Source organism: Bidens hawaiensis, unplaced genomic scaffold (genome assembly GCF_021521415.1).
Source record: "Bidens hawaiensis isolate Kalapana, Puna unplaced genomic scaffold, B.hawaiensis_p1.1 tig00002525_1, whole genome shotgun sequence".
Lineage (NCBI taxonomy): Eukaryota > Viridiplantae > Streptophyta > Magnoliopsida > Asterales > Asteraceae > Bidens > Bidens hawaiensis.
Window position 1 is genome coordinate 3,010,466 of NW_027491138.1, and position 13,744 is coordinate 3,024,209.

A 13,744-nucleotide genomic window follows, 5' to 3' on the forward strand; every position below is an offset into this window, starting at 1 on the left:
CTTAACCATTAAGAGGCTACCAAACAGCCCTTTAACCGATACCAACCGAATTCACGTCGACTTGTTGCATCGCCCATGTTTCCCCGCTCGAATAGACATCATTTTCAGCATGTTATTTCTTTTGTGTGGTAATTTATACGAGCACCACTACTATTCTGGGTGGATACATATGTATTTTTTTTTGGTTTGCTGTCGATACCAATACGAACCTAACCTATATTGTCTAAATTTGTGCCACTTTGATTATAATGTATCGTTTGGGCATTCTCAGATTTACATTTTGAATTTAGTATTGGTGTCGTAACAAACTTAACCGACCAAATTCATATCACACCACCACAATACGACAAGTTTTTCTATTTGTATGATACTTTTACCTCCATCTAAATTAAAGTTCTTAATCATAACTTCAACACCATAAATATGTAACATTTTGTTTCTTGCATATCATGTCATGTGACTTAACATGTTAAAAATCCATCATGTAAAGATATATCAAATTCAAAAACAAACAACCTTAGAATGATACTACCTTATAGATAAAGATGGTATAGTATTGATCAAGAAACCAAAGGATACCAAATCAAATAAAAATCAAGAAAAATATACCAAAAGTAAAACAATAATAATAATAATCCATCATCATCAACATCATCATCTCCTTGGTTTCTCTTTCCTCTCTGTAAAACACACACACTCACATTCTTTGCTTCTCCCTTTAAATCACGAGATCCCCATCTCATCTCTTCTCTTCTCTTTCTTTCTTACCTTTTTCCTATGTTGCAATAATATATATTATTAATAATAATAATCCGTCGGTGGTTGTATTTTAATCAACCACAACCCTCACTCCAAGTTTCAATCTTTACCATACAATCCAAATGTCGGAACTAGGGTTTAATAAACTCACGAACGACGGCGATAACACCAATAAACCCGACTTCCGGGAACTCAATCTGGGTCCGGGTTCACCCATTTCCCCGTTAAGAGTCGGACCCACCATTAGCACCAGCTCCAGCTCATCCGGCTCGGGTTCCGACAGGCTCCGGCGGCCTACCAACACCCACTCCGGCGAGCTGTCAGTCGATAGCTCTCCGGCATTTTCGGTTTCCGGGTCTCGAGGGGCTAAACCGGGTCATACCCGGTCTGGATCCGGGTCGTCAATATTTTCCGGCGTGAGTTCCGCTACTTCTCCGGCTAGTAACGTGCTTCCGGCGGGTAATATTTGCCCGTCCGGCAGGGTTCTGAAGACGGGTATGATGGCGAATCGGAGCTCCAAACCCGATGTGTTGAGTTTACGGCAACATAATTACGGCCACGGCAGCATAATGCGTGGAAGCCCCGTAACTCCGGCGGGTTTGAATCCGAATCCGAATCCGAAAAGGGTGTCACCGGATCCGGAAGATTTGAAGAAATTAGGGAATGATGAGTATAAAAAAGGCCATTTTGTAGAGGCATTGAGTTATTATGATCGAGCAATTGCGTTATCGCCTGCGAATGCAGCCTACCATTGTAACCGTGCAGCCGCATTGATGGGTTTGAAAAGGTTGACCGAAGCAGTCAAAGAGTGTGATGAAGCCATTAAGTTGGATTCTGGATATGTGAGGGCTCACCATCGTTTAGGATCTCTGCTTATTAGGTAAGTTCAAGAAATTTTGAAAATGGTAAAGATAAAGTTTGAATCTTTATTATTTTTTTAAATCTTTTTTTTTTATCATTTTTTAAGAAATCTTGATAATAAAAACCCATTTTCTCAGATCTGATTCTTGTGTCATATTTGCTGTTATTGCATTTTTGGATGAATCTTGATCTTGTGATGTTGATTTAGATCTTAATTCTTTTGTAATTACATTATGGTATTGTTATGAGCGTATGATGCTGTTCTTGATCGTAATCGAAGATGAAAAATGAGGCCCAAAAGTTGAATCTAATTCATGTAAGCAATGGCAGTTTAGGACAGGTTGAAAATGCAAGGAAACACCTTTATTTTAACGAGTATCAGCCCGACCCGAACAAGGCCCAGAAGTTACAATTAGTAGAAAAGCACTTAGACGCCTGCACGTACTCCAGACGGGTACGAGACTGGGGCGGTATTTTAAGGGAAGCCGAAGCTGCTATTTCATCGGGAGCAGACGCTTGTCCTCAGGTAACACAAGTAGTAGTTTTTATCATTACTAATTCACTCGCTAATTGATATGGTGAAAACTAATTTTCTTATATTATAAACTTATAGCTATTTGCATGCAAAGCCGAGGCATTATTGAAGCTCCATCGATTAGACGATGCAGATTCGGTTCTTTCAAGCATGCCTAAATTTGACTCGTCTACTAGCCCGCCTTGTTATCAAGTGAAGTTTTTCGGGATGCAATCTGAAGCATACGTTTTGTTTGCACGCGCTCAAATTGACATGTCACTCGGAAGGTGAGTTTGTGTAATAAGATGCTTAGTTTATCATTATGTTTTGAAACGAAACAATTAAAAATGACATTTTTTAATTCCTTTTTAAAGATTTGAGAGTGCGGTTACTTCTATTGAGAAATCAGGACAAATTGACCCAAGAAACGTTGAGGTGGCGGTTTTGCTTCAAAACATAAGGTCATTGTGTAGATCCCGGGCTCGTGGCAATGATTTGTTTAAATCAGAACGATTCACCGAAGCTTGTTCGGCTTATGGTGATGGGCTTAAATTTGATCCCTCAAATTCAATTTTGTACTGCAATCGGGCAGCTTGTTGGTTTAAACTCGGGCAGTTTGAAAGATCTCTTGATGACTGCAATCAAGCACTTAATTTTCATCCAAATTACACAAAAGCCCTTCTTCGAAGAGCCGCTACATACGTCAAGGTATAAAGTTAAAGAAAGTTGGTTGTTTTAAAAAAAAACATAAATTTTTATTAATATATTAAGCCTTCTTATGTTACAGCTTGAAAAGTGGGCTGAATCAGTGAGAGATTATGAGGTTTTGAGGAGAGAGCTTCCGGATAATAATGAGATAGCCGAAGCTTTATTTCACGCGCAAGTGGCGTTAAAGAAATCGCTAGGGGAAGAAGTGTATAATTTGAAATTTGGGGGTGAAGTTGAAGTGATTAATAATCTTGAACAGTTCAAAGCTGCAGTTGCTTCAACTGGTTTGTGATTTATTCATCACATAATAAAGTTATATATATGCTTTTTTTTCTGGAGAATAAATCATTGACCTTTTATTTTTGAAATGCAGGGGCGTCTGTTGTTCTTTTCAAAACAATATCCGATCTTGAATGCAAGCAGATATCCCCGTTTCTTGACACGTTATGCACTCGATATCCATCTATAAACTTTCTCAAGGTATTATTATTTATTCTTGCATATATTTTTTATTTGAAAGGTTAGGAAATTTTGTAATGTTTTGATTTTTATAATCAAGAAACGTGCGCATACATGCTGGAACTATATGTACATGTTGAGTTGAAAATGTGATTCGTGCATTCATTTGTATACGATTGAAAAGCTAAAAAGTTATTTTAAAGTTTTGATTTTTATAAACAGGAAGCTGGAATTATATGCACATGTAGAAATGTGTTGCATTCACTTGTTTAACGATTTTTTTTTATTTTTTCAATGTAAAGGTTGATATTGAAGAGAGCCCTGCAATTGCAAATGCTGAGAATGTAAGAATTGTACCGACAATCAAGATTTACAAAAAGAGTAATCGAATGAAGGAAATGGTATGCCCATGTCGAGAAGTGTTGGAATCCTCTGTCCGCCATTACAGCTTCTAAAGGAATCCAACAGTTACCAGTGTGTGAAGGGCAAAATTGTAATTTCACGTCTATGGAGGGCATAATGGTAATTTTGCGAAATTCCGTCTTCGACCTCCTGTATCAAAACTACATAAAAAACCCAATAATCTTTACCATTAAGAGCCAATCTTTGAAAGCCAATGCCAATGGGAACTAGACAGGTTTAGTTAGTAATTAATTTACCTTGGCTCTTATGGATCTTTATAAAGCCATTTTCAAAACCCCTCATTCTTTTCTTATCAAGATGTTAGCTTTTTAGAATTCCCATTTTACCCCCCATTATCATAATCCTATCATTCCCTGTTTTGTTGTAAATTACAAGTGGGCTTCCATGGCTTTCTGGATATAGATCTGCCCTTTGTGTAATGTGTATATATGTGAAGATGAGGATATATACAAAATGAAAAAGAAAAAATTTGGATGGATAGGTTAGGCGTACTTGATTTAGTTAATACTTAGGGGGCTTTATTTCTGTTAAACTTTTCATCAATAAAAATATTTATCTTTCTATTTTCATCAATAAAAATATTTAGTTAATACTTAGGGGGCTTTATGCCTCGGATACAAGCCATTAGGGAAGGCCACCCGCGCAGCATGGCTACACGCACAAGGCACTTAACTCTCCCCAGTGTCACCTGAAGGAATGAGCAAAGGCGGGAGGGGGAAAACTCCCGCCTAAATGAGCCAGTCCGTATGATGGAGGATCTTTTGTGTGATACCTGACGAGGTACAGACAAAAGATCTGACCAAGAATGCGACAGCTCACTGACAGCAGCATGGCAGACAGCACGCCACAGCACTGTGACCAATAGCCGCCGCCTACCCACCAACTCCTGCCATACCACGTGCCTAGCCTGTAGTTGGCAGAAGAGGAAGAGTGCACGACACGCCTGCTCTGTGTCAGCCGCTACCTATCCACCACTCACAGGCAAGGCACGTGCATAGGTTACAGTTGGTAGCGTGTTGGGCCGGCTAAACCCCTTGGAAACCTACCTTCGGCTATAAATACCCCAATGGTATGATCATCTTAGAACATCTTATCTTATCATATATACCTGATATCTGCTCTAGCAATCTCTTAATATACTTTTATATTTAAAGAGCAATCTAGTCTGATTCTCACGCCGGAGGGTGGTCACAAGGAGGAACCCCCCCCCCTTCTCAGTGACGAGCTCACGGTGTCTGTTTTGCAGGTTATCAGAAGAACCATCTTCCAAGGGTCTAACCCCTCGTGGGAAACAGCTCTCCAACCCCCAGGTTACCAGTAATCTGCCCGGGGTCCGGTTAGTGTTTCTTCATTGGCGCCATCCGTGCATAAAGCTAGAACTTCATTTTTCTCCAGTTTTTTCAAACTTCTAGAAAGATGGTTAAAGAAACTCCGGTAACCACAACCCCAGCTACTGGAGGGAATACCGGCAACACAGTTTTTACAAACACTACCCCGGTTACCCAAGCCGGGGCAAGTGAAGTAAATTTTACGAACACTACCCCAGTTACCCAAGCTGGGGCAAGTGCAGTAAATAATCGCCCACTGGGATTCACCGATACCCAGTTTGAAAAACGAACAAGACTCCCCCGCCAAACTCTCGATGAAGTTAAGGCATGGGCGGAGGCACGACAAAAGGAATTCCAAGCTGAGTTGGACGAACGCTTGCGTTCCGTCCAACAGGCCGACGAATTCGAAGAATACTTGGACAATGACTCGGAGGAATCCGACTCCGACGCGAACCCTCGCCATAGGGCAAAAGGGAAGCGTAAGGAAATGGACTCCCAACCGAGAAGGCATTTTGGACAAGCCTTCAAACCAAAAAGCACAGGTGGAAGTTCACGAGACTTCTCCAAAACGTTCAGACCGAACGTTGCAAATGCGGGAACGTCCAAATTTGCAAGGGACATTGCGGAAGCAATTGCCCCAAAAAGTGCCAAACAAATGCCCAACATAGGCACTTATGATGGTATGTCCGACCCAGACGACCATTTGAACAGGTTCATAGCAGGGGCAACCGTCAGCAACTGGACGGAACCCACGTGGTGTTACATGTTTCAAATGACGCTGGTGGGGGCTGCTAGGGTTTGGTTTGATCGTTTACCGGTTAACCACATTTACGACTGGGCAGACTTCCAGCAGAAGTTTAGCCAACACTTCAGCCAGCAGCGAAAGTATACCGAGGAGCAATGGACAATCCTCAAATGCATACGGGAAGAAGATGAATCTCTGCCAAACTTCATCACTCGCTTCAACTCAAAGAAGTTAAGTTTGGGCAATATCAGCGAGGATCTTGTTCGCGCAGCCTTCATCCAAGGCGCGCAGGACCCAGAGCTTATCCGCACCCTAACGGGTAAAGATGGAATGCCATCCACATGGGATGGCATCATGACAGCAGCCAAACGCTATGCGGAAACGGAGAAGCAATTGGGTAGAGACCTTCCGCAGAGCACAAACCTTTACACCCAGAGGACGAGAGAGGACAACGTCCTCACCGCCCGATTGAACAAAAAACGGAAGCAAGGCATTTGGCAGTCAAGGGTAAACTTTGACACCTCATCCGGCTTACAGCACCGATTGGGTGATAGGGATAATGTAAAGCTGCACCGGAACTCCAGATGGACGCCACTTACCAAAAGCGTCACTGACATATTTGCTACTGAAGAGCTCCCATGGCCAAAGCCTCCAGTAATCCGACATCGTCACGATGCTGATCGGAGCAAGTACTGTGACTATCACAGAACAAAAGGCCACAACACTGAAGAATGCATAGACGTAAAAGACATGGTCGAAACATTCGTCAGAGATGGGACGCTCGCGCACCTCGTGGCGAAATAAAAGCTAAGCAGGCAGGCAGGTGCGTGTGGAACCATGGCTGGGGTAAACACGAATAAAAAATCAGCTTCAATATGGAGACTACATGCTGCGTAAAGAACGAGATCCCGAAACAGGTGCGTGTCGGCTCGATGGCACTCCTGTCCCAACATGGAAGGGAGTTCAATTACACAGTTTGCATGTAATCAATTCCAATTTGTACAGAAAAGGCCAAGAGCCACTTCTAATGGAAATGATTCTCTTTCAAACGCCGAAGCTGATGATTTACATTTATACTTTTGTACACACTAATATGCCGGTTTTCACCGCATAATTACAAAAAACGTCATTGCATGGGAAGGCGGTCCTACCCACACGAACCCAAAAAGCATGATAAACCTTCACGCAGGTCAGTTGAAGGGGAAAAAAGTTCGAGGGAACTGCACCAACCTATCAACAACCGCGCATGGGACGGTTCAAAATTCTTAAGAGGAAAAGGTAAACCTATACGCAGGTCAGATATGGGTAAAGTTATGCCATCCTACTAAGTGCAAGTGACGGGTCTACCCGCACAATCACGAAAGAGGAAGCAAAACTTCACACCTATTATCAGCCACGTTCAAAGGTTAACTTATCCTCAACAGGCAAACCTTCACGCAGGTCAGTTGAAGGAGAAGAGTTCAATTATTCCATTAAATGAAAGTGCCGGTCTATCCGCATGAATCATGAAAGGAAAATGAACACTAACCTATCAACAACCGCGCGTCGAACGGTTAAAACTATCCAACACTGGTGACGGCATTCACATTACGTGAAGTCGTTGCGTGGGAAGGCGGTCTTACCCGCACAAACCCAATAACGTGGCAAACCTTCACGCAGGTCAGTTGAAGGAGAAGAGTTCAATTATTCCATTAAATGAAAGTGTCGGTCTATCCGCATGAATCATGAAAGGAAAATGAACACTAACCTATCGACAACCGCGCGTCGAACGGTTCAAAACAAAATTCTTAAAAAGGTAAGAAAAACCTACACGCAGGTCAGGTATGGGTAAAGTTTTGCCATCCTACTAAGTGCAAGTGACGGTTCTACCCGCGCAATCACGAAAGAGGAAGCAAAACTTCACACCTATTAACCACGTTCAAAGGTATCCTCAAAAAGTAAGAAAAACCTACACGCAGGTTAGATAAAAGTTAAAGTTTAGCCATCCTACCAAGTGCAAGGGACGGTTCTACCCGCACAATCACGAAGGAGGAAGCGAAACTTTAACCCACTATCAACCACGTTCAAAGGTTCTTATTCTAAACACTTGAAAAATTGCTATTTTAAACTAAGTATGCAAGTCATAAGTTTATAAAGCAAAGAATCCAATGAAAGGAATAACAATCGTATATTTCAATGATATATTACAACAGTGGCCGGGTAACTACCCGCCTAAAAGAAATCTATACAAAGCTAAGTCTATCCTAGCAGTGGGAAGGGATCTTCAGGATCAGGCTTCAGGGCCACCTCCGCTTGGACCAGCACCGTCAGAGAGCGGCTGCCCAAGGAAAGCCTTAAGGATGTTTAGCCCATCATCAGCAGCAGCAGCTTCATTCACCTTCTCCACCACTGGATGCGGGAAGGCAGCGTACTGGTTCACAGCTTGGTCATAAGCAGCTTCAGTATTAACATTGAATAAAGGGAAGTTGGAGGGCGGAAAGCCTCTCTCAGCAAACCCTAGACCAAGTAGGAAGCCAGTCTTCTCCCCATCCTCATGAGAAGCGTTGAGGGCTGCGCTCATCGCATCGTCATAAGAGGTCTCTGAAAGGACCCGACGCACAACCTACAAAAGAATACAAGTTAGAACATTTTCTAATTACGAGCGGAAAGCGTAAAGAAAAAGATAAAGATACCTGAGGCAACGCTTCTCGAAGCAGCCATTGGAGGGTAGCTTGACTTTCTTTGTAAGCACGTTCGGCTCCGCTTTTATCAAGGTTGGCAAGTTGAACTTCCTTGGCGGCAGCCTCTTCGACGCTTTTGAGTTTCCTTTCAGTGCGGTCAAGCACCCCCCCTCTGGTCAAGGATCTCCTGCAGCTTCTTGGCATCTTCCATTGCCAAGGCGTCATGAGCATGCTGAAGAGCCTTTAATTTGCATTTAAGCTGCCCATTCTCTTCGCGAAGCGGCTCAGCAACAGCTTCAGCCTTGGCAGCCCTCTCAGTTGAGTTTCGCGCAGTCTCCTTAGCCAGCCGAAGCTGTTCATTCACAGCTTGGGCAGCCTTGGAGCGGGCCTCGAGTCGCGCCTGGACTTCAACCTCGAGGGCCTTGAATGCTCTCTCCTTCTCGGCGGCGGCAGCGGCCAACTGCCGGTTCTCCTCCCGCAGAGCCCGCGTCTCAGATATTTCTTTGGCGCGAGCTGCTTTTAACTTGTCGTTTTCACGACAAAGCAGCTCGACGCGGGGCTGCATCCGGGCTTGGAGAACCCGAAGCTCATTGGTTAGCCTACCCTCCTGGTAGCTAGCCATGGCTTCCCCCAACGCACCATGAGGAGCAGCGTGGCGAGCCCAATCCACGCACTCCACAGGGGTGCGAAGGGTTGTTCCTCGGCGTATGTTCCATCTTGGAACATACACTTCATTGGAATCCGACACTGCAAAAGAAACAAAGGCAGTTAGGAAAAGATGACAAAAATATACAAAGGAAAAAGAACCCTACGTACCTGTAGGGTCAATAACAGGCCGATAGCCGCCAAACCCATCACCTGAACCTAAAGGAAATCCATCCAACAGGTCAGGCAGACGGGAAGGTGGCATAGATCGGCGGGAAGCCCGGCGCGTACCTGATGGTCCGGCCGTCGGTGCCGGTGGCGCAGGTATAGTGGCAGCCGCTGTGGTAGCCATTGTTGGCGTCGCCTCCTCAGCAACAGTAACCGCCGGCTCCGTGAAAGATGCTGTAAAAATTGCACTCACGGCCGGCGGAGACACCTTCTCAGCTGGAACAGCCTCAGGAAGGCTGGAACCAACGGAAGCAGGCGCAGACGCCTGGGTCGACGCCTCGGGAAGGCTGACCGAGCCTTCCCTCATTGGCGGGGGAATACTTGCTCCAACTCCACCCTGGAATGCGTCAGCATCCACACCTGCACAAGCAAAAGTGTTAGAAAATTTATTTGAAACAACAAATCTAGATGAATTATGGGGGTACTTACGGGGTTTCTTGAGCTTGAACGTACGGACGAGCGGGGGCGAACCCGATGGAGCCGGCCTCTTGACACCGGTAACCGTCGTCGTCGCTGCCTCCCCGGAGGTAACAGCTACAGCCTCCGGAGCGGTGGTCTCCTCACCACCGGGCTTCCCCGCCACCTCTGCACTATCTGACTCCGAGTCAGATAGGATTACCGGGTCGGCCGTAGAGGCCACCTTCTCCTTGCCTTTCCCGACGGCAGCCTTTTTCTTCCGCACCAGTGGAGGACCTTCTGCGGATTCCTCAGAAGAAGAAATGTCAACTCCAGCAGCAGGCACAGCATTGAGAGGTTCAGGGTAGAAGATAGGCTTACCTGGCCGTCGGTGGCTCAGGATCTCTTGGCCTGGCGGGTAAACCTCCACGAACCGACCCGCGGTCTGCTCTAAGATGGGCAACTCGTTCTCGTCCAGAGCACGAGTACCCATCCGCGCGGGACCATCTTCCTCCCGCGGGTTCAGGAGCGACTGAAGATCGTTCCCCTCTGAAATCAACAAGAAAGTTAGAAAAAATCGAAGTCAGCAAAATGAAACAAGACGTACCATAAGGGACAGAGTTCGAACCATATTCAAGGACGATCGGAACCTTATCCGCATTCGCCGCCTTCCACACCCGGCTCATCCCCAGCATCACCATCGCCGACTCCGGAAAACGGAAAACCGGGGACTGGACCCGGGATATCTTCGAGAACCATTCCGCCTCCTCGTAGTTGAGGGCGGGAAGGTTCGGAAGCGCCTGGCCATTCTTGAACTTCATGGCGATGGGGATGGCGCGAGCGGATATGAAGAAGAACTCTCTTCTCCATGAGCGAAGACTCCGCTCGGTGGTACAAATCTTTAAACCCTTGATACGGGTTGTAAGAGTGTACCACCCCTGGATGCACCTCCAAGTGTAGAAGGTCATCAGACGGTCAACGAGGGGCTCAAGGCCCAGTATCCGGCACACTCACTCAAAGTGCCGGACCTTGGCAATGGCCATGGGGTGCACCTCTGTCAGGTGCACACCGTGCCTCTCCAGGACACGGTACACAAACTTTGTCAACGGAAACCTAAGGTTTCCGTAGACAAAGAATGCAGCATAAACCCCGATCTTGCCACTAGGGGCATCGTACACAGTATGGTGGGGTTCAGGAAACTCAGGCTCGAGAGACTCGAGCATGAACTTCCTGACGATATACTGGTACAGATCGACAGGAAGAGAGCACTGGCATTCGCCAGCAGTCTTCTGGTCATCAGCATCATGAGAAGACATGGTGGAAGAAAGATGAAAAGAGATTTCAGGGTAATGCTTTACTGAACAGAAAAATTCGCCGGAAATTACTTGAGAAGAAGAGATGAAAGTGAAAAGTGTGAATTGCAAATAACCCTCTCCCCCTTTATATAGTAATCGCAATTAATGCGATGAATTTAATACGGAAGAGAGAGAAATCAAAGGTGCAATGAAACTATGACGCGTGGCAAAAGCAAGCTGGCAACATCTGTCACAAGGACGTATGCCAGAGATTTCGCGGCTACGCGCCCGAAATCCCGTGCCCACGCGCCTGAAAAAGCAACTGGAATGACCATGTTCTGTCACGTCACCATAACTCCCTGCACGTCCTGACACAGTCAGAAGAAACCGTCGCACGACGTTTCAGAGGTTTGGACTTATCTTTTCACCAACTCTTCGAATTTCAAAATTCAAAATTCGAAAATATTAAAAAGTAAGCGGGAAAATACCCCTTACCCCTTGGCAAGCAAGTAACCGTAAGACGGATGCGGGTACAGTGTAAAGGCAAAACCCTTCACATACCTAGCACCCGCAGGGAATTGAAGCCAAATAAACCTTGGCAAACAAATAACCGTAAGACGGCTGTGGGTAGTGTTAAGGCAAAACCCTTCACATACCTAACACCCGCAGGGAATTGAAGCCAAGAAAACCTTGGTGAACAAGTAACCGTAAGACGGATGCGGGTACAGTGTTAAGGCAAAACCCTTCACATACCTAGCACCCGCAGGGAATTGAAGCCAAGTACCTCGGCAACCAAGTAACTATAAGACGGGTGCGGGTACAGTGTAAAGGCAAAACCCTTCACATACCTAACACCCGCAGGGAATTGACGCCAGGAATACCTTGGAAGTAAAGTAACCGTAAGACGAGCACAGGTACAGTGTTAAGGCAAAACCCTTCACATACCTAGCGCTCCGCTGGGAATTGAAACCAAGAAGGATCTTCTGGGCAATGCTTGCGGAAACGGAAATAACATCCCCGCATAGCGGGAACGTCGAGAACTACGTTGTTTGAAGCTCCAAGATGGAATTGGTGGTCTTAACATAATTGATCACTATGTTCAAAACTACCAAAACCTCATGGAAAATACATACAACTGGGACTCAATGCTCCTGACTTGCGAGGAGGTTACAGACCTACCCGCATCATACCCAAAGACCAAGCAGGAAACTTGGGCATTTCTGCAAGTGACAAGGACTTCCGCGGAAAGAATCCCCATGGAAAACCTTACAAAACCCTTTTCAAAACCCTTTGCTCAAGTCCAAAAGTTCACCTCATTTTATTAAACACTCATGAGAAGAACATTGGACTGGGGGGACTTGAAGAGGTAGGTCCCAGCAGAGCCCAGTTGGACCCGCAAGACTCACCTTAAACAGGGACGTCTGCGCAGAGACCAACTGGATCCGCAGGACCAACCATGCTCAGAGACGTAACGTCCTTACGCGCAGTACGCAAGCTGGTCCCGCAGGAAATGCCTCCCAATGGTGAAGGACTCCGCCTGTCCCCGCAGCCTCGGATACAAGCCACTAGGGAAGGCCACCCGCGCAGCATGGCTACACGCACAAGGCACTTAACTCTCCCAGTGTCACCTGAAGGAATGAGCAAAGGCGGGAGGGGGAAAACTCCCGCCTAAATGAGCCAGTCCGTATGATGGAGGATCTTTTGTGTGATACCTGACGAGGTACAGACAAAAGATCTGACCAAGAATGCGACAGCTCACTGACAGCAGCATGGCAGACAGCACGCCACAGCACTGTGACCAATAGCCGCCGCCTACCCACCAACTCCTGCCATACCACGTGCCTAGCCTGTAGTTGGCAGAAGAGGAAGAGTGCACGACACGCCTGCTCTGTGTCAGCCGCTACCTATCCACCACTCACAGGCAAGGCACGTGCATAGGTTACAGTTGGTAGCGTGTTGGGCCGGCTAAACCCCTTGGAAACCTACCTTCGGCTATAAATACCCCAATGGTATGATCATCTTAGAACATCTTATCTTATCATATATACCTGATATCTGCTCTAGCAATCTCTTAATATACTTTTATATTTAAAGAGCAATCTAGTCTGATTCTCACGCCGGAGGGTGGTCACAAGGAGGAACCCCCCCCCTTCTCAGTGACGAGCTCACGGTGTCTGTTTTGCAGGTTATCAGAAGAACCATCTTCCAAGGGTCTAACCCCTCGTGGGAAACAGCTCTCCAACCCCCAGGTTACCAGTAATCTGCCCGGGGTCCGGTTAGTGTTTCTTCAATAGGTTAGGCGTACTTGATTTAGTTAATACTTAGGGGGCTTTATTTCTGTTAAACTTTTCATCAATAAAAATATTTATCTTTCTATTTTTTTTTTAATTTTATTTCATTTTTATATGTTGGCTTTTGTGCATGTGATGTTTGGAAGTATTATAGACTTTCAAGGCAAAGTGATTGTGCTAAATTTGAGGGGCTTGTGTTAGGTAAAAACATTGTACACCCATGGCATAGGTCGTAGGGTAAAAAGGTAAAAACATTGTGCTAAATTTAATGGATTTGGGTTAAAAGTCAAGGGGTATGTTGACCAGGTTCCATCTTGAGAAAACAAGACATGTGAAGGGTGTAAAATACATGTGAATACAATGAATGGTGAAAACCGCTTAAACAAAACTATGGCCTCCACCATTTACACCATCCATTAATGAATGGTGAAA

General features: G+C 45.5%; 1 protein-coding gene across 1 annotated transcript; it reads left to right on the forward strand.

The window, feature by feature from the left end:
• Positions 1–881: 881 nt before the first annotated feature.
• On the forward strand, positions 882–3,876 carry LOC143620021 (TPR repeat-containing thioredoxin TTL1-like). Its single transcript, XM_077091820.1, has 7 exons — positions 882–1,639; positions 1,951–2,146; positions 2,234–2,421; positions 2,509–2,842; positions 2,922–3,126; positions 3,216–3,322; positions 3,604–3,876. Exons 1-7 carry the CDS (start codon positions 882–884, stop codon positions 3,754–3,756), a joined length of 1,941 nt encoding a protein of 646 aa, XP_076947935.1. The 3' UTR covers positions 3,757–3,876.
• The last annotated feature ends 9,868 nt before the right edge of the window (positions 3,877–13,744 follow it).